The sequence below is a fragment of the Melanostigma gelatinosum genome (assembly GCF_949748355.1).
Source record: "Melanostigma gelatinosum genome assembly, chromosome: 17".
Taxonomy (NCBI): domain Eukaryota; kingdom Metazoa; phylum Chordata; class Actinopteri; order Perciformes; family Zoarcidae; genus Melanostigma; species Melanostigma gelatinosum.
In genome coordinates this window covers 5,834,636-5,855,382 of record NC_136650.1, presented here as the reverse complement: position 1 = coordinate 5,855,382, position 20,747 = coordinate 5,834,636, and the positions used below count along the sequence as shown (strand labels likewise).

The 20,747-nt window shown below is 44.9% G+C and overlaps 3 protein-coding genes across 4 annotated transcripts; 2 read left to right on the top strand and 1 right to left on the bottom strand.

Annotated features, from left to right (window-relative positions):
- Positions 1–1,267: 1,267 nt before the first annotated feature.
- Positions 1,268–2,327, top strand: LOC306791764 (uncharacterized protein; the record flags this gene model as incomplete). Its single annotated transcript, XM_079288637.1, has 3 exons — positions 1,268–1,307; positions 1,411–1,561; positions 1,748–2,327. The coding sequence occupies 3 exons, from the start codon at positions 1,268–1,270 to the stop codon at positions 2,325–2,327; spliced, it is 771 nt and encodes a 256-aa protein (XP_079144763.1).
- Positions 2,328–6,155: 3,828 nt separating this feature from the next.
- On the top strand, positions 6,156–8,366 carry apoea (apolipoprotein Ea; the record flags this gene model as incomplete). Its single annotated transcript, XM_079287748.1, has 4 exons — positions 6,156–6,198; positions 6,673–6,823; positions 7,565–7,852; positions 8,060–8,366. 4 exons carry the CDS (start codon positions 6,156–6,158, stop codon positions 8,364–8,366), a joined length of 789 nt encoding a protein of 262 aa, XP_079143874.1.
- Positions 8,367–10,335: 1,969 nt separating this feature from the next.
- Positions 10,336–20,519, bottom strand: lipea (lipase, hormone-sensitive a). 2 transcript variants are annotated; one of them, XM_079288555.1, is made up of 11 exons: positions 20,458–20,519; positions 18,588–18,835; positions 17,927–18,211; positions 17,579–17,669; positions 17,344–17,489; positions 17,059–17,244; positions 16,198–16,350; positions 15,832–15,976; positions 15,098–15,325; positions 12,727–13,118; positions 10,336–11,211 (listed from the first exon to the last, which is right to left on the bottom strand). In XM_079288555.1, exons 1-11 carry the CDS (start codon positions 20,462–20,464, stop codon positions 10,957–10,959), a joined length of 2,136 nt encoding a protein of 711 aa, XP_079144681.1. In that variant the 5' UTR covers positions 20,465–20,519; the 3' UTR covers positions 10,336–10,956. The 2 variants fall into 2 exon arrangements, with proteins under 2 accessions (XP_079144681.1, XP_079144682.1); XM_079288556.1 differs by having other exon boundaries at positions 20,462–20,503.
- Positions 20,520–20,747: the final 228 nt, after the last annotated feature.

The following is a 20,747-nucleotide window of genomic DNA, read 5'->3' as shown; positions in this document are numbered from 1 at the left end:
CGTTTGGTCTCCACCAACGCCTGTGGGATAAATCGGCCTCTCGTTGCTAAATGCTCCACATTGTTAGCTAGCTAGTCGCTAACTGTTTGTCTGCTGTTAGATGCGCAGCAGGTGTTGTACAGTCAGCTTTTCGAGCTTAAATGAAGGTTGATGACATCACTGACTTCACTGAACCAAAACAGTCAAGTAAAGTCTAGCGCTGTCAAATCAAAACAATTGATAATGTATTTGGGGATTTGTAAACAGTGGTTTAATAAGACACTTTGAGGGACCTGAGTAAAAAAAACATACATTCATTTGTCTAAATCATTTTTCTGTTTTGTACTTTTAATATTTAATGCATTCCCTCAACAGTATTGGGACATCTTCAGCTACATCCACCTCACCTTATAATCGGCTTCATGGTTACTTTGTGCGTCACATGAGAACAGTTGGATGTTTATCAGTAATCTCACCTGGAGAAAGACTCCTCTGTGTTATCAGTTTGTCAGGAGGGAATAAAAGGAGACTTAACATTCTTCAGTTAAGATTACTCACACTTCTTATGACACAACTGGATCAAAGTCCTGTTCCCAATTCACTGACCTATAAAACCTCTGACAACAGCCTATGTATCGAAGCTGAGAGCATTCATGTGGTTAATATGTATGTTTACTCTATGATGGAGTAATCAACAAAAAAACAATGCAGTATTCATACTGTAACAGAGTAAAATATGAATAGTCTCACTGTCTAATCTATTTCTTAATCATTACATCGTGAGTGACCCTCCTGGGTGTCCACTAGTTACAATAAGATATGATGTAACATAATAAGGGTATTATATTGTCAATATTCTTTGCTTCTCTCTCTCAGAAAGCGTCACATGAAGACAATACATCAATTATTCAATAAAAAATGTATATTTCTTGCTCTGAAATCTTTCTGAGAGACGCTGCACGAGGTTTCATCAGACAGTGGTGACGTCGTAGTCCACTGCTGCCACTGTTACTGTGATGTGGAGGCAGCAGTGACGGCAGCAGTGACAGCACGGCACTCAGCGGTGAACTTTGCGCCTGCGTTTCCTCCATAGGACTCGTCTGCCTATATATACTCAGCCGTGAGCTGTACAGAACACACACACACACACTGTATTCAACAGCTCACTGACTGAACAGGAAGCATCCACACAGGTGAGACACCAGTTAGGACCATGGCACTTTTCAGGTCATCATATCAAAAATAACCACAAAGAGCTAATTTTGGGTGTTTCTCCTCAGCCGCAGTCATGAAGGTCCTGGTGGTGCTCGCCCTCGCTGTTTTCACCGGTGAGAAAGTTTTGTAATTTATGTGAAAATCAACATCATTCAAGTTGGAACAAGAAGGTTTTCATTGTGGCAATGAATGCATTTGACTTTGTTCTGTCTGCAGGTTGCAATGCCAACATCGTGTGGCAAAGCCAGCCCGAGAAACAGGTCGACGTGGTGAAAGATGCATTCTGGGACTACGTGGCCAAAGCAACCACGACCGCCGAGGACTCCCTGAAGCAGATCAGGCAGTCCGAGCTGGGAATGGAAGTGAAGTAAGAGTCTCAAAGTGATAAAGACGCTTTTACTAAAGCCTTGAACTATTTCAACATAACATTAGACATTCATGACCAAAACAACGACAATCAATAAGTTCTGGTTTATCAGCTTGGAGAGGGTGATGAATCCATAAAGAAGCAAAAAGAGTTTTCCGTGACTGGTTTCTCTTTGTGTCTCTGCAGCACCCTCATCTCCGAGAGCACAGACGCCATCAACAAGCTCACCGACGCTCTCCGGACTCAGGTGGCTCCTCTGACCCAGGACCGCTTGTCTAAGTTTACCCAGGAGGCCGAGCAGCTGAAGACCCGTCTAGAGAAGGACCTGGCCGCCGTGGCAACCAGCCTGCAGCCCTACGCCGAGGAGCTGGTGGCTGACCTCCAGAAGCAGGTGGAGGAGCTGAAGAGGGACGCTGCCCCCTACGCCGAGACCATGGACCCAGAGGCCCTGAAGGTCCTCCTGCTGCAGAAGAGCCAGGAGCTGAAGGTGCAGCTGGATAAGAGCGTGAACCAGCTGCAGGCCCAGATGGTCCCCTACACCAAGGAGATCAAGCAGAAGATGGAGCAGAGCCTGGAGGAGTTCCAGAGGAGCATGGTCCCCCTGACCCAGAGCTTCGAGACCCAGCTGAACCAGAAAACCCAGGAGATCCAGCAGAACCTTTCCAAAAGAGGAGAGGAGCTGAGGGCCAAGCTGGATGCCGACAGCCAGAACCTGAAGAGGCAGCTGACTGCTCTGTGGGAGTCTTTCAGTAAGCTGACCCAGTAAATGGACAAATGTCTCTACTGAGTCTATGGGACAGATACAAAAGTGCAATACCTCATTTTCTATGTTTTTATGTGGATAAAAGATACTCAAAAAGGATTGATGTCAATATTTCCTCTATTGCGTTACTGTTCACTGTAAGTTTTCATCTGTAAAACAACAATAAATAGGTTAAATGTATTTTATGTTTCCACTTTCTTTGCATTCAGTTCAAAAAAGAGCCATAAATCCAGGAATGCAACTATGTCCACATTTTCTTCAACAGAGACAATCTCACATATATTAAAGCAAGTTTATGTAACTTTTTGAATGAAAAGTTGAATTCATAAGCAGGGAAACACACACTTGCTCAATTCAATACTCTCAGGGGTTTGCAAACTTTAAATAGATCTTGCTGTGAACTGTGACATCAATGAGTCAGATTGTTGACTTTACAACTCTGCTCTACTTGTGCAATTGTTGAGCTGCTTCTCAGTATTTTCCTGCAGTCTCATCATTGCAGCCTTTTTGGCCGCAGTGGCTGCTGTTCAGCAAATCATCAATCACAGAAAGGCAGAGCAGCAACACGGACCGAGAACGTTCTCAATGAAAAGTGCATCAAGCAATGAACAGCATTTGCTAAAATAGTTACAGCCGAGGGGAAAGAACCAAAATCACCAAAAAGAAGTCGAAAAACACCTGGATTAAAATATCCAGTATATATATATATATATATATATATATATATATATATATATATATATATATATATATATATATATATATATATTAATAATGAATGATAATAATTTTCCCACGATAACTTCCTAATGATAATGACAGTACAGTATTTCCAAAAACCAGTGATGAGCCGTCAGGGCCTTCAAGGCCTTCTCTGCTGGCCTAAACAGAATCACAAAGTTACAGCTATTTTATAATTTAACAATATTTCATAAATACACTACATGTATTATAATTTATGAAAATATTTTCCCCATCATCTTATTGTCTCATTGCACAGCTCCTGTCTTCCTCAGTTGCTCTGCTTCCAGTGCAGCTTGTTTTAAGTAGAGCTTTTATCCAATCAGATCTCACCTCTGTGTCTCTAGGTAAGAAGAGAGGCCCGAGGCCTGCAGACTCACACGTGAATCCATGTGCACTTTAAGTGAATGGGGACGATATTGTTGATTGTCATAGTCTTCAACCAATCAGATCTTTAGTTTGACATGTTGGGCGTATTCTTTGCCGTGCCAGCACCTGCTAGCCGGCCTACAGCTACGTCAGCATTACGTGCAGCTCAGTTTTCAGTTTTCTGAAAACGAAACCTAAGCAGAGGCTTAGTAGAGTAGTAACAATTCAAATTGAAAGATATGGAAGAAATTATGACATTTTTTGTATTTCGCTTGGTGTAGATTTATTTTTTTTTAGCTTTGTTTTTTAACACTCAATGACTGAAGGAGGTGAAACGGATTTGTGAGTTAGGATTTAACTGTCGGATGAAACTGTCAACAAAGAAAGGAGGATGGAGTTTGTCTTTAAGTGAACAGCAGCTCTGGTAAATCAACTGCGTTTGTTTTTATATCTGCAGTAGCTTTAATATGCTTGTTTATATATTATTATTTGTACAACTTGTTTTTATGAAGATGGATTTTTGTTTGGTTTAATATGTGATAGGAACCATTGTTACGTCCAATGTTGCTCTGGGGACACATTTATCCGGTGCCAGTGTTTCTAACTTGGCGACTTTCTCCCTAAATCTGGCGACTTTCCGAACCCTCGTGGCGACTTTTTTTGTCAAAAGCTACGAGCGAAATCTAGCGACTTGCTCTGGTGTTGTTGGAGACTTTACTGGTGTTTTGACTCTGACATTAAAGCACGTACGTTCTGCAGTTACTGTCGTGAACGAGCAGCGGGTGCTGCCGCTCTGCCGCCCCAAAGCACTCACAGGCGGCTACTCTCACAGCAGCCTCGTGCAGCAGTCCCAGCTGCAGTCAGAGCAGAGAGGAGACGCACTCTCTGCGTATTCATGTATCTGCACTCTGCAGTTAGTTACAAATAATAACCGTAGCTGTGTTTCAGCTGCAGGACAGCAGTGAAGGCCCAGGTATGAAATGCACGGCCCGCCACTGCCAAAAACTCTGGAAACAACCAATGTTGCATCAAGTATAACGTCTTTATTTTTTAAGCAAATAAAAGTATTGTCAAATTACAAGGGTTACAAGGTTATTTATTGTCACAGCACAAAAGGGTTGTGCACAAAATGCCCCAATTTGAGGCGTCAGACAAACACAAAAAACAAAACAAACAATATTATATGTGGAGGGGGGGGGGGGGGGGGAATTTAGGAGTTCCACAGACTAAGGAAAGACGCTCCTCTGAAGTCTGGTGGTGCGGCAGCTGTTACTTCACTATCTCTCGCCAGATGTCAGCAGGGTGAACAGGCCGTGGCTGTGGTTGGGTGTTGTCTTTTAATTAATATCCTCTGGGCTCTTTGCAGGCACCTCTTGTCACCAATATCGCTGATGCTGCGTAGATGGGTACCAATGATGTTCTGCGGGCCCCTCCTGTCCTGTGCCGTGCACATCCCATCACCGTTTGTTTCCACTCAGGATGCTCTCTACTTTGTAAGAGTTAATAACAAGAACTTTTCCCGTCTTCATTTTCCTTAAGAAATTTTCCCAGGATGGAGATGTGTGATGACCATGTCAGGTGGTCTGTGATGCCGATTCCTAGGAACTTAAAACTGTTCACTTGCTTCACCTCAGCTCCACTGATGTGAACAGAGGATCTCACCTCCTTCCAAAGGGTCGAGCTGATTCAAAAAACTACTGCAACACAAGCTACAACCTTTTTGGCTTGTGACCCGCCAAAATAAAGCAATATCTACTTGTGATTCCTCGTCACTGGTTGGATTTTCTACTTTTATTTAAATCATTATCCAGAAGAAGATTTAGTGTGAGGACATTTCTTTCTTCTTTTATATCCTGTATATCATCTCATAACCCCCCCAGGTCAGGATCCCGTGCCTGAGTCAACAACACAAAAACAACATTTAACTCATATTAAAACACTAAAAGCACTCATACAGTGCCAACGCATCATCTGATGGTTGCCAATGTCATGTCTGTTTAGGCCAAAAGTACATTTCCACGCTTACAGACAATAAAGTATTTCATTGATTGACCCCAATCTGCGTGGAAGGTTATAGAAGTTGTATAAATGCTGGCAGCGGTTGTTAAAGCAGACTATGGACCATTTGCAAATAAACTGCACTGCATTTCATGTAAGGAACTGTGTGAAACTGTGAAATCAATCTGTCCCACTGGGGATCCAGAGACCTTGACCCCATGGAAACCCTGATCAGATATTTTGGGTGTTCCAAATTTTTGACCTATGCTTGCATGTGTACTTTCAGAGTGCGACGTGGAACCTAAACAACACACACACACACACACACACACACACACACACACACACACACACACACACACACACGCACACAGCAATAAAAGATGACAACAACACAGTTCATGTTGGGAACTTCGGACGCAAGTCATTGATATTTATTGGATCGCATCAAAGCCACGTGAACTCTATAAATACTGAGTGACAAGCTGAGTCAGTATCACAGTTGTCACAGATCTGGATCACTGAGGTAAGTCTCACAGCGCTTCTTGAACAGATGGTTGGTCTTGTAGTTTTTACTAAATGTGTGAAGAGTTTGATTAAAAGAAAAAGTCATGATGATTCATTGCATCTGTTGTTGTTTTTAAGTCTTGAAATGAATGTTCAATGGGTGAAAATTGGAGCTTCATTTTAACCTTTTTATTTAATGATATTCCAGTTATCATCATGAGGTTCCTTGCAGTAATCTGTGTGCTGGCTGTCCTATCCGGTGAGTCGAAAATGTCTTCTTAGTGACACTTTTTATTTTGAAAACATTTAGTGTGAGAGTTTGAAAGATCTCGGACTCTTTGTACTTCTACCAGTACTACTGCTACTACTACTACTACGACTACTACTACTACTACCACTACTTCTACTACTACTACTAATAATATAACGTATATAATAATATTACAAAGGAAGTGAAAGGAGCTATTACAGTGCAGTAATCCAGTCTAAATATCTAACATCTGTCTTTGGACTCCTCAGTGTCCATGTAGTCCAAATATGGGTCCCAGACTTGATCAAGTGGTTTGTCCTTCAGAGGTTGAAGATAAATCCTGAAATGAAATGACACTTATTTATATTTATTCAAAGAAAGTGTTTCATCCATAGGGTCTGCCGTCTTGTTTTGTTGTCCCACTTCAAAGATTTGTCTGAAGCGAATATCTGAGTTTGTTCATCGCTCGTCCAAAACGTACAGGCTGCCATGCCAGAAGCGTGCCTCAGGACGACTGGAAGAAACCCTGGGAGGAAGCGGTCGACAAGGTCAACAACTACTTCGCGGACCTGAACTCCAAGGCCGACGTAGTGGTGAAGGACCTCAAGAGCTCGGAGATCAGCCGAGAACTGGAGTGAGTTCATTTCACAGCGACGGAAAGCGATCAGAGTGATCTGTCGGATTATTTGCACCTTTGACCTTTGTGTGATTATTTGATCCTGTGTGCGATAAATACCCATACCTGCTCTGACGGACTGCTGCCGGTGTTTTAATCTGCACCACTTTCTCAAGGAAACATTTCAAATCTATTCCAGGGTAGTAAAAATATCACACTCCACAACCAGATGTAAACGAGGACTTTTTCTCTTGATGGAGTATTTTTCAGATCGTGGTATTTCTATCTAAAATACCTCTAAACACTGTGACGAGGACCCACCATTATTTATCTGACTTTTTGCCTCCTTTGTCTGACCTGTTGGAGTGAGTTGGAAAACATCAGCTCAATGTTGTTTTCAGACCTCTGCTTGGTTACACAACACACATTGTGTCCTGAGTGCGAGGAGGTTCATAAGCAGCTCGTGTCAGTGTGGTGACACATGTATGGTGCACCCTGGTCTCAAGTCCACGTCTCTGACTTCTCATGTGCACTTTTAGTGGTTTAGTCTCAGCCACTATTGAATCTTCTCTCAACGCTTCAGTTAAAATCCTGAGAGTTTTGCATTGATTTACTGGACATGAGTTGGCTCAGTACAAACAGAGCTCCTATCTTACCTCTAATAAAGGCCTTTGCTTGCTCTTGACCCCCTTTGGTTCTAAAATATTTCACAAACACCAACAAATAATGAACCTCATCCGTCTCGCCCCCTGCCAACAGCACCCTGATCCAGGACAGCATGTCCGAGCTGGCCATGTACAGGGAGGACCTGCAGACCAAGCTGGCGCCCTTCACCCAGGACGCTGCAGAGAACCTGGGCAGAGACCTGCAGAGGCTGACCAACAAACTGGGCGATCACATGAGCGAGGGCCGGGAGCAGATGGAGAAGTACGGCCAGGAGCTGCAGACCATGATGGAGCAGAACGCCGACGACGTCAGGGTCAGGGTCTCGGCCTACACCCGCAAACTGAAGAAGCGCCTCAACAAGGACACGGAGGACATCAAGAGGTGAGCGAGACCCACTGGAGCCGGGAGGCGTTCGATGGGGAACCCTGTCCAGATAGTTTCTCTAACCTTGACCTGCCAAACTTTAAATCTTTTCATTTCGTAGATTCGCCAAATACTTTGTCCGAATCTATGTTTTGATACTAAATCACGTCTTCTGTGATACATCTTACAGTGTGTTTGAACCTTTTTCTTCACTCTTCGTCCCAGACGCATTGCTGACTTATTTGACGAGCTCCAATCCAGCACCTTGAACAACATGGAGGACGTGAGTGCGCGTTTGGACCCTTACTTTGCTCAGGTGCGTGACAACGCCCAGGCCAAGATCTCCACCCTGAACAATCTGCTGGAGTCGCAGGCGGATACCATGAAGGACAAGATCCAGACCGCGGTCGAAGACATCAAGGAGCGCTTCGAGAAGACCACCGAAGACCTGCGGTCCACCCTGGACGACAAGATGGGGGAGCTGCAGAGCTGGTTTCAGCCTTTAGTCTCCATGTTCAGCGATAACAAGTGAAACCTGTAATCAGTCTGTTTATCCATCACGTTCTGCATCAAAACCACCTCCAGAAACTGTTTCATGATGAAAGATCTCTTTGTTTCATCACAAATGTCCAACACAGTCTGTATGTCTGTCACTGAAGGCTCTTCAATAAAAAATGTGTGCAGAAAATCAGTTGTCATCAATAACGACACCAGATACGCAACGTGCCTCCATTGTTTACACATATTATATCATTACAAAACAATATGTGGAGAATATGAAATGGTGTGACTTTTGGGGTTTGCGGTTGTTTAATTTTCCTGCAAATAAAAAATGCATGCCATTACAATAATTTCAAAGATGCTAAAATAATAATAACATCATATTTTATTATTAGGGCACTGTCACTTGAGACACATGCTCACACAGTGCACATCTAAACCCTGTTTGAAGGTAAACTTGTTTTAATGTACAGATGGTGAACATTTTAAATTGCGTCTCCACGGCTCTCAACATGGTGTTTTGGTGCTAACAGCGCTAACAGTAAAAACTACGGCAAACGTGCTGACAGAGCTCACCGTGTTTACCCTGAGGGGGAACCAGCGGATGGGTCCTCGGCTTCAGCGATGAGGCTTGCCGGTCGGGACGGCGTTACCAGCTGTAACCGCTGTATGAGAGCACAGCTGTGGCCACAAGCTAGCCAGATGGCGCACGCTCATGCGCACTAAAAGCAGAGACCACTGGCCCGGAAATGTAAAAAAGAATGGCAAAGCTCAGAGAACAGCACACAGAGAGAGAAGGCCTTCATTCTCCGCTCAGGTAGACATTACTCCATCATATCTTCACATAAACAACAGCTGTTAGCGGCTATATTAAAGCTCTGCATGTCGTTTATTAGTCCAGTAAGCCACTATGTGTAGCTTTTAAAGATTTCTTTTTGACTTTGGGGTAAATGCGCTGAACGTCTTGAGAGCCGGACTGTGAGGCTCCATGCCCTCTGGCTCTTTGTTAAGACTGGACAGTGTTGCTTTTTTAGAAGATCAGTTGAGGATTTTGTGTTCTGGGTTTTGGGCCTTCTGTTTGTTATGTTTCAGGTAATTCATTCATGTTTCTGTTTCATTATGATACTCTTCACCTCCTTTGTTAGAGAACATTAATTGTGTGCGATTGTCTGCTCTGCCCCGATTGGTTTCACCTGACCGCGCGCGCGCGCACACACACACACACACACACACACACACACACACACACACACACACACACACACACACACACACACACACACACACACACACACACACACACACACACACACACACACACACACACACACACACACACACACACACACACACACACACACACACACACACACACACGGGAGCAGCTGGCTGGCGGGCAGGGCAACGGGCTGGACGTACTTGTCGATCTTTGCCGGCTCGGCGAGTTCAATCAGCATGATGTCGTGGTTGATGGTGTAACGGACGTAGTTGCGGACGATGACAGCGGCAGCGATGAACTGCTCGGGGCCCGTCCTTGCAGCAGATGTGGTGCTCACCCAGATGTCCTCGCCCCTGAGAGGCCACAGTGGGCCGAAACGGGCAGGATGAGCTCATGCAGACGGTTAGAATGGTCACCTGTTGGCGCCGTAGGTCTCCAGCCGTCCCTTACTTACTGTGTAGGATGGGAAATGTCAAGCTGTCAATGGGGTCAAGTGTTAGAATGTTTGGGTTAAGGGTATGACGTCTGCAACAACAAGCTTGTGGACAGTAACAATACCAATCGTATACTAGTTCTTTGGAGAAATGTTTCCACATTCTACAATTTACAAATTGGCTGATTTAACAACATTTCCGGTTTACATGCTATACTGTACATAATTACATAATCTAAACAGTGTCAAGAGGTTTATCAGGGGGGGGAGGAGGTAACGCTCACATTCAGCTGCTGAGAGAATGTCCACGCTCCTTGAAAGAAACACCGACAGTCCTTGGAAGTTTCAATTTTAATTCAGACTTTAAATATAAACAACAAAGTGTTAAATATTCAACATATGTCAAGAATTCATTTCCAGTACAGCAAGTAACTTCCATAACCCACATCCACATACCGCTGGTAAACAAATCAAAATAATAAGAGTGTGTCTGAAATGTGTTCAGTGCACGTAAACCTTGTCGGTTTGTGCAGTAATGTAGGCAAAGCTTCTCCACACACACTTTAAATTCAAGGCACAGCAGCTCCCATTCCTGACGTACAGTACATCAGATAAAAAACGACTACACGGGCTGGTTACGGGGAACTTCATGACAGCCTGTAAAAGTCTCAATGTGTGTTTGGATCTGGATCTTGAACATGTGGGACAGACGAGATCATCATTGCCTCCCGTTGTCATCATTTCGGATCACACCAGAGCTGGTCAAGAAAGTTTTAAGCGTCTCTCTCGATTATAGCTGGTGACAGAAAAAATGTTGCAGAGTGGAGGTTTAAAGCACAGCTAAGCTTCCTCTATTCTTAAAGGTTTCGTTGCAGCCCTCATAATTTTCCCTGACTTGTTTCATCCCTCCCTCATTACGTCAGATGTCTCTTTTTCGCCCCAGCAACAACAAAGTCCCGACGGGTAAAATCAGCCCGACTGACTGCCGCTAGGAGACGTCTCTCCCAGCTTTGGTCGCTTGCGAAGGTTTCCTCGCTGAAAAATGATCCTCATTTGCTCCACGCAGATATCCGCGGCAACCTCCGTCTCCTTGACGAGCTGATACAGGCTGAGGAAGCCGTGCGGCAGGTCCTCCACCACCGTCAGGCTCACGGGCTGGCCCATGTCGCGCAGCTTCTTGGCAAACGTCACCGAGTCGTCCAGCAGGGCGTCCAGAGCGGAGGCCTGAGGAGGGGGACAAGGAAACACACAGATTGGGGTCAGGAAACAAGGTTTAGGGGGGAAAAAACTCAAACCTTTCGACTGAAATATCTGGAATATCGGCCGGGCAGATTTATCTGTCGAGCTTCATCATAGGCAAGGCAAGGCAAGTTTATTTGTATAGCACATTTCAACAACAAGGTAATTCAAAGTGCTTCACATGAAACCATTAAAAGCATCAAAACATAAGGCAAAAGAAAAGTGCAGTGGTAAAATGCAGTAGTAAAATGCAGAAATGCAGGAAATTGATTAATATATGAATTGAATGTGGTTCAATTAAAGGCAGCAGCAAACAGAAAGGTCTTCAATCTTGATTTAAATGAGCTGAGGGTCTCAGCAGACCTGCAGCTTTCTGGGACTTTGTTCCAGATATGTGGAGCAGAAAAACTGAACGCTGCTTCTCCATGTTTAGTTCTGACTCTGGGAACAGAAAGTAGACCGGTCCCAGACGACCTGAGGGGTCGGGATGGTTCATAAGGTAGCAGCAGATCAGAGATGTATTTTGGTCCTAAACCATTCAGTGCTTTGTAAACCAACAGCAGGATTTTAAAGTCAATTCTTTGTTGGACAGGAAGCCAGTGCAAAGACCTCAGAACTGGAGTGATGTGATCCACCCTCCTGGTCTTAGTGAGGACTCGAGCTGCAGCGTTCTGAATCAGCTGCAGCTTTCTGACGGACTTTTTACAGAGACCTGTAAACACACCGTTACAGTAGTCCAGTCTGCTGAAGATAAATGCATGGACAGGTTTTTCCAAATCCTGTTGAGACATAAATCCTCTAATCCTTGATATATTCTTCAGGTGATAGTAGGCTGATTTTGTAATTGTCTTGATATGGCTGTTCAGGTTGAGGTCTGAATCCATACACCTAGATTTCTGGCTTGGTTTGTGGGTGTTGCATCATAGATGCAACACACATGAAAATGAAGCTGTGTGTGTGTGTGTGCATGAAACTGGACCACACCGAGCTCCTTCACGGTTTCTCTTGCATGCTTTTAGCCCCCAATTAATACAAGTGTGAAAATCAACTTGAAAACCCATTGCACACAATCCAATGATGTTACCGTTCAGCTGTCTGTGTCTTCAGACACAAATGCAACAAGAGAAATCTTTGCTGTTTTGAAATAGCTGGAGAAAGTCTGTGCCAAACCAGCATGCAGTCCAGAAAGGAAAGTGGAAGAATACCAGCAGCCAACAGAAATCATGTCGTCATTACTGATTATGTCGATGAGTCCGTGAGCCCAACACACGGACGTTGTGTCATTTCGTAGGAATCTTAAAGCCTGGTTCCAGATCTTAGTATTGACGCCCACGTCTCAAGCTTTCTTCAGCCAATCAAAATTAATGAATTAAGTAACAGGAAATGGCATCTGAGTCTGATTAACCAGGCTAAAAAATGTGCTTTTGCTGAAGTTAGTTGAAGAGTTAAAATTGTCCTCGGGGTGAACATGAGGTGCCTCTCGGAGATATAAACTCTTACCACTATGTGCACAGGCGGCAGGCCTCTCAGCAGGCTGGCAGGAGCCAGCAGGGGCGACACAAACGGGTTCCTGATGACGGGGCAGGACGTCAGGCGAACGACGGCCAGGCACTCGGAGCGCAGAGGCTCAAAGCCCTCTGGGTAATCCACCCGACCACCGCAGTGTGTCGCGGAGGCAGAAGCGGGCGTCCCGCGAGTCGCGCCGCCTGCGGACCCCGTCTGCATTAACGACAGCGAGCGCACTCCCCCCGTAGTCCGCATGGGGTCCAGATAGGACTGGATCCAGTTGGAGGCTCCCTGGGTGAGATCGCTGAGCAGCGCAGCGGTGTCTCTGCCCAGAGCTCTCAGGCTGCCGCTGCCCGCCGCGGTCTGCACCGTCTGGGAGTCTGCACCTGGGAGGGAGATTATGTGACGTAAGCAAATGTGTCGGACAGACGGACAAAAAACACACCCGAGAGACAGAATAACATGTTTCCTTACTTTAGAAACAGATAGTTTCAGATGTTCTGTAACAGTTTAAAGCAGGGGTCTCAAACTCCCGGCCCGCGGGCCGAATCCGGCCCGCCACGTCATTTTATGTGGCCCGCGAATCCGCCGGCAAAAAAAAAAAAAATAAAAACAAAATTTAAGTTGGACTTGACAATAAAAATATCCCCATAGTCGAAATTATGAGATAGAAAGTCTAAGTTATGAGATAGAAAGTCATAACTATGATAGAAAGTCAAAATGATGAAATAGAAAGTCAAAATGATGAGATACTTAAACACAGTCATAGAAGCAGCTCTTTGGCTGGTTACTGTACATTTGACATGTAAATGTACATTGAAGACTCCTTTAAACGTGGCTTTAAAACACATGAAATACTTCATGTGTTTTGCAAACGCACCCTTGAAAGGATTTTAAGCTTTGAACAAAGTTATTGTAATAACTTGTTTGATATTTGTCTTTGATATTTTCTTTAATAGTTTGATCTTTGATAGAGTAATGTGGGTTTCTTAACCCTAAATTAAAAGGATTTAAGTTATCACAGAAATGTGCTTAAATATATTTTTATGTACAATATTTTAACACTTGAATAAACAACAATCAAATGCAGAGACTTATTTAACAATATGTTACGAGTAGTTACATTTACAACCGGCCCTTTGTGGGCGACCATGATGCTGATGTGGCCCGGAGTGAAAATGAGTTTGAGACCCCTGGTTTAAAGGGTGGAGAGTAGGAGTGTAACGGTTCACAAAAGTCACGGTTGGGTTCAGTACGATACAGTGGAGCCACGGTTCGGTACGTTTCGGTACAGTAGAAAACTATAAATGCCAGAGAAATGTTCTTGATTTTAAAATATATTTATTCATTACAACTAACATCATGAAGTTATTCTTTGACTTTGAACAATGATGGAACTATACCTGAGTGACCCATCTTCTGGGGTGTCTTCTTAGCAACACATAAGCATAAAAAACTAAAACTGCTCCTTAATGTCATGTAGTATTGTTACTTACATCTTGCAAAAGAGATTTTCAATCTCAATGGTCTATGGACTCAATGGACTCAATGGACTACCTGGTTAAATAAAGTTTTTTTTTTTAAACTTTTTTTTTTTTTCAAACGTATTCGGTTCATCATGCGTACCGAACCGTGAGCCTCGTACCGAACGGTTCAATACGAATACGCGTATTGTTACACCCCTAGTGGAGAGTAATCATACGAAAGAGCAAAACTGAAGCGCAGTCCTTGCAGGGAGCTAGGCAACACATCCTGATTCTTACTCTCTCCTCCGACACAGTATATACACCGTTCACATGGCAACAAGATGCTGACGTCACTCAGATTACTGTGTATTTACTGAGGCTTGTTCTTTCACCCTGAGGACCTTCTGTTTTCACCTCACATATAGAACTTCCAGTGACATGTTTAAACCAAATACAGGAATCAGTCCGTCCAGATGTAAAACCATAATTCTGTTCATCTGCAATGGGGAACAAAGCATTCTCTCAATGATACTCAGTGACAATAAGCACACAGAGAGAAGCTCTCCGACACCTGAGATACGAGTGTAGAAAGGCAAAAGTTTTCAAAGATATCGAGGCAATATGATAAAATCTGCTACAATGTTACGCTAAATCAGAGGCTTGTGGCAATAAAAAATGTCCAACTAGGTGGAGTCACACACTTTGTATTTAGTGCAGAACAGTGCACATAGCAGCAGGTTAATTATTCTCATCTTACCTTTTCCTCTCACGTCATCCGGTTTCTACATTAATCCCTCACAGATTCTGTTTTCTGTTCCGGTAGCACCGGAACGTTCTCTTGTGTTAAATGAGGCGGCAAACGATGCTGTACACACACACACACACACACACACACACACCTGCATAGGCATTGATGCACTTCGTGAGGACACCTAGAGGCAGCAGCGGGTCGATGAGCGTGAGCAGGCGGGACGGCGAGGCGTCAGTGGTGAGCAAGATGGCGGGGTAGGCGGCCATGATGCCGTCGGGGACCCGGATGCCGCTGCTTATGGCCTTCATGGACACGGTGATGCAGAGGTTTCCTCCGGCGCTGTCACCCGCCAGGCAAACACGCTCAGCCGTGGAGCCTGAGACACACGGACGGAGCCGTTGAAATAACATTCATTTTTACAATCAACACTTGAAATGATGGTAACACCACATGTGAAATGGGTGCACTGTGTAATAGTGTTGTGTAAATCTGTGAAGGTGCACAGACTCGATTGCTTTGTGTAGAAATGCAGCCGTCCGCAGAGCTGCAGGTGTGGATGCATTGGCCCACACAGTTGCATTTTGAATCCACACATTTTGTTAAATCAACAAATACTAATTTGCATATATTTTTAAGTAATATTTTTCTCGTATCGGGGCAGTTGTATACGTATATAAAAGTGTAAATAACTGTTCATACTTACAAGTGATTTTAACAATAAATACTGTGTGTTCTTGCAAAAACAATCCTAATTCCCACATAAATAAATATGATCAGACGGACATAATAATCAGTTCAAATGAAAGACATGAATTCTCCCTGTTGGTTCACTACGGCCCTGTGTTGTCTGCAGCGTGACGCCATGCACACACACACACACACCCAGCAGATGACAGTTGTTCAGAGCCCAGCAGTAGGCGTAGAAGCATTCCTCCAGAGCTCTGGGAAACGGTGCTTCGGGTGACAGCGAGTAGTCCACGGAGAGGATCGGCACGCTCAGCTGCTTAGACCACGTCCGCAGGTAATTCTGATTTGTGAGGGGGGGGGGGGGGGGGGGGGTAGAGAGCAGAACAAATGCGTGTGGGGAATGGAAAACCTGCTTACTTTCATTGTAAACTTGCGAAACACTGAGTCGGATTGAAAGGTCTGGTGATAAATATAACCGTTATTATAAGAGGAGTAAGAGTCCGGGTGGTAGTGGTAGTATTAACCCTGTGCTACAGTCAAGGCCAGCGTCGTGTGCCGTACCTCGTGGGATCTGGAGGTCTGGGCCACAAAGCCACCTCCGTGGAAGTGGATGAGCAGCCAGGGGGAGCGAGGCTGCGTCTGTACCCAGGGGAGATGGGATGCGGTGATGGGAGGGGGGTCGCTTCGAGAATAAGCGAGTAACTCTTCGCTCGCCTAAAACGTGAGAGGACAAGTCACAAGGTAATAAATAAATAAAGACACCAAAACATGCCATTCTCTTCCAGGAGAACGATGCAGAAATGACCTTTTCCAAACCTGATTTATACATTTTCTACATCATCGTATACAACCACTTTATATGAAATCCCCCCCCCCCCAAATACCAATGATACAGTTCTTATTGGTAATATATCGATTTGGGTCGGCTTGTACATTCGTTTATACACTGTTGTGTTATGTCTCTCATGCAGACGATTGATCGGGTCTCTAATCTATCGAGTTCTCCCCCTCCTCCTCTAAACTGTCACGAGACAAGTTACACTGTGTACCTCGGACAAGTCATAACAAGCTTTGTTGATGAACCACAGTCTCCTTCCCCACTCGTCTTGTCCTGACTCCGCCTCCGGCTGCCCATCACAGCTCGCGTTCTTCCCCTGCGTTCTTCCTCCTCGCCCTACTTGTTTATCTACCTTATCTTATCTACCTTATCCCCCCCCCTATCTTCACCCGGGCTCCAAGGCCGCTATACTAGACTCCCTGTCTCAGTGACGTGAATAACATACGACAATGATAGAGGCCAATATCACAGTGTGAATGTGAATATACATGGATACATTTCAAATTATGGATATGATTGATTTTACACAAATATATATGTCTAAGTACATAAAACTATGTCTGGTACACATTTGTATTGCTCACCTGTCCTTCTCGCAGCTCAAAGGAGATCAGACGCATGAGGACTGGTCCGGGGCCCCAGTGGGCTATCGGAGGCGACACGGTGGCTGTTAGGCTGGGGTCCGAGGCCAGCGGGAGGTGCAGAGTGACAGGGGGCACGGTCAGGGTGAAGTTCACCTGCACTGGGTAGGAGGCTATTCTGCTGAAGCCCTGGAGGGAGGGAGACAAGCAGCGGATTGAGCGGTTAAAACACTAAAGGGGACTCCAGCTGAGTCGAGAGACGGTAGAAGGATAATTGACCCTGCCTACTGCTAAAAGGCCGGACTCCGTGAGGTTCCAGAAGGACTTCCAGAACTGCATGTCCAGGTTCTGGGTAATGCGCTCGAACTCGGCGCCCCGCAGCTCCGGATCGATGACGTACTTCCCCGATGTGAGGAGGGAAAGGGCCGCCAGACCTGGAAGAGGACGGGAAGCTTTTGAGCGGGAAACACTTCAGAAAAAGGTCCATCAATGCCATGACATCACGGACAAAACCGAGACTTACCCAAACCCGACTGCTGCTTACTGTACGTCTCTCCATACGTGACCATGCTTATGACAACGGTCTGGAGGAACGGACGTAGACTTGGCGAGAACTGCGATAAGAAACGATGGACAGATAATAATAAGACAAATAAGAAAATTAAAACAAGTTTCACATTAAAAATACTTTACATTATAACATAAACTGGCTATTTGGGATGTGATTTGTTTGGCTACATAACGTGACATGACGAGAGGTGCTCAGTGAGCGCTCAGAGCAATCGACAGGCTCGCATCAAAGTTATTTTGCATAATATTTTGGCGGGAAAACCAACTTTAGCGTGCTAAGAATTGGACAAAACCGGCCGACCTGGAAGCCCAGACAGCGGCCGTAGAAGCAGGCCTTGTGCATGGAGCTGTACTCCCGCACGAACCGGCGGCTCATGTCCCCGTCCTGCATGGAGTACAGCTCGCCGCAGCCGTTGTCGTTGATCAGCTGCTCGGCGAGGTGCAGCAGCGCCCGCAGCTGGCACAGAGCGCTGCAGTACGCCTCCATCTCCGACGCGTTGTGGTCCGCCCTGAAGAAGGCACTGTTGTAATTGGAGGCGATGTAACGCCCCTTGTGGATGATGTGCATAAGGCAAGACAGCAAGACCTGAAGGACAGAGAGAAGTGTTTTTTGTATTTACCAACAAATACCATCAAAAGACCAGAAACATGTGGAGTCAATGCTCTATGTAGCTTTCTTTGTGTCATAGAGCTCCATTGTTGTCCAAAACTTTCCAAAAAAACAAAGAGCCACAAAAATAGTAAAATTGTAACACACTGTATGTTCTTCCTATTTCTTTTACATTTTATCGACCACATAATGAATAGATTAAACAAGAAAACAACCAATGGGGGAAATATTTTCAGCCCTAATGTTTCAATGATGATTCAAACTGTTCCATGTGACACCTTCAAAAACACAGCGCTGTTAAGAAACCAGCAGTGAGCGGAGCAACGCATCCAGTCACCGGGTTCAGTCGTACCTTGGCCAGGGTGCGGTAGCCGTTCCCAGGAGTTTGTGCATCGAAGTCATAGTGGTGGAAGACGGCGGTGAAGCTGGCGATCACGGGTTTCAGGGATCGGCCGTGCTCCTGGATCTCTCTCATGCACGTGACCAGGCGCCTGGCGACGGCGCCGTACGGCAAGTCGGAGGGCCCGCACAAGATGGAAATGTTGTCCTCACATACCGTCTCCAAGGCTGCGAACACAACCTTGTAATCCATATCTGAGACTAGGGGGGGAAGAAGAGAGACAAAACAACCTTTATTTAACCTCCTTCATATCAGCGTCTGCAGCTCTCGACTCAGCGGACATGTGATGCATGTCTGGAAGAGAAGGGACCATCACATCAAAGGGTGATCTCAATGACCTCATCTCCTGCAGCAACACTCATTGCTCACAGTGATTACAGTCTCGTTATCTGCTCAGTCGGGGGTTGAAGTTGCACTACAGCCTGGGGACAGTTCTTTCAAAACAAAGCCAGGACTAGACTAGCTGGTGGTGAAGGCATCAAGCAGTGGAGAGGATTTTAAGCACAACAGAAGCCCAGATGGAGCATCGCCTCTAGCCGTCTTTATTTGAATAATAACACAAAGTAATAATAACACAAGACGCAACGAGCGGATGTCTTACTCAAACGTGCAGATCTGTTGTCAGATAATTGAACACATCATTTGTACTTTTTAGGATTTGCATGCAGTGCACATACCACCATGAAAATCAACACGAGTTCTACCTGATCTACCTGTCACTGCACGTTGTCTTTTTGTTTTTAAAGCATTGGAGGAGGTATTGAATTTGACAGCAGACACCAGAACCTTTGTGCTTCACAGCTTTAAATACTCTTAAAATAATGGAAATCTCTTTAGTGTCAACAGCAGCCCCGAGCCAAAAACTGAAATCAGGCCGCTGTTCATGAACACTGTGGGCTTTATCACACTTCTGACACATGCTTGGTCGGGTTTGTGTATTTCTGTCCAGCAGCCAGTGTCTTAATGGGTAGAGGTTTAGGTTTATGATGCTGGTCCTACGCTCTTTGAGCAACCTGCATGAGACGTAGGGTACCGAGGCATTTAACATTCTTTCTCAAGTTACATTGAATCAAGAACTGTGTAAGGTGAACGAATGAGATATGAATGTACATGTCTGATGTTAGACTGACACCGTTCTAGGACAGAATACTGTTTATTATCTCATACATGAAGGTATTATCTATTTTAGTTGAAGTTAGATTATAAGCAAAACATAATGGTCGAAAGCATGAAATTGAGTCAAAAGTAATAATGCAAACAAAAAAAAAAAGATCAAGGATTTAGAATAGCCGAGTTTCATTTCTACTTGTTCAGTTTATGAGTTTTCAGTGTCTGTTTAGCAGAACTCCCCCTGCTGAATCTAACAAATGAAAAGCCCCTGTTGTCCTCCAGTCTCTCTTCAAACCAAAAACAGCTGATACTGACGTAAACATGTCAACAGGCTCGCCTCTGTCACCAACATTGATATCACTTTCCAGCACAGATCAGCTTCCTATAATGTTAAAAACGCATCTTCGTAGGTTTTCAACATGTCTCCATTCCTCCACACAATTGTCACTCACATACTCGTTCCTACTGTTGTGGTTACCGGACGACGGGCGGTGACAACTTTACCCACCACCCCCAGTTGGAGGACCGCAAACAGTCGATCACCCGGTTCCTTTCAGTTTCTTACACGCGTGTAAAAACGTTAAAATACAGCGACATTGTTTCACATTCGTCTCTGACATCCGCCGTCACGACAACACGCTTTAAATGGGCGAACCACGACGGACGTGTAGCAACATATGTGACATGTTTTAGTTAAAAATACTTATCTTACCAACCATGGAGTTACTCGACCCGCATCCTCTTCCTTGATGTTTCTGTGAGGGCGCCCGCAGAATGCTGGGAAACGTCATGTGAGCAGCGCGCGAGCCAGCCGCGACGCGCGTGCCCCGGTGAGCAGGATGTTAGCTTAATGAAGGGGTCAACAGGTAAGCTAAGCTAGCACATTAACAAAGTCAGTGGTGGAAACAACTAACCACAAGTACTCGAGCACGTTACTGTAACGCTACCTGAGGACAGATTTCAGGTACTTGTACTTTACTCGAGTAGTTTAACTTCATTCTA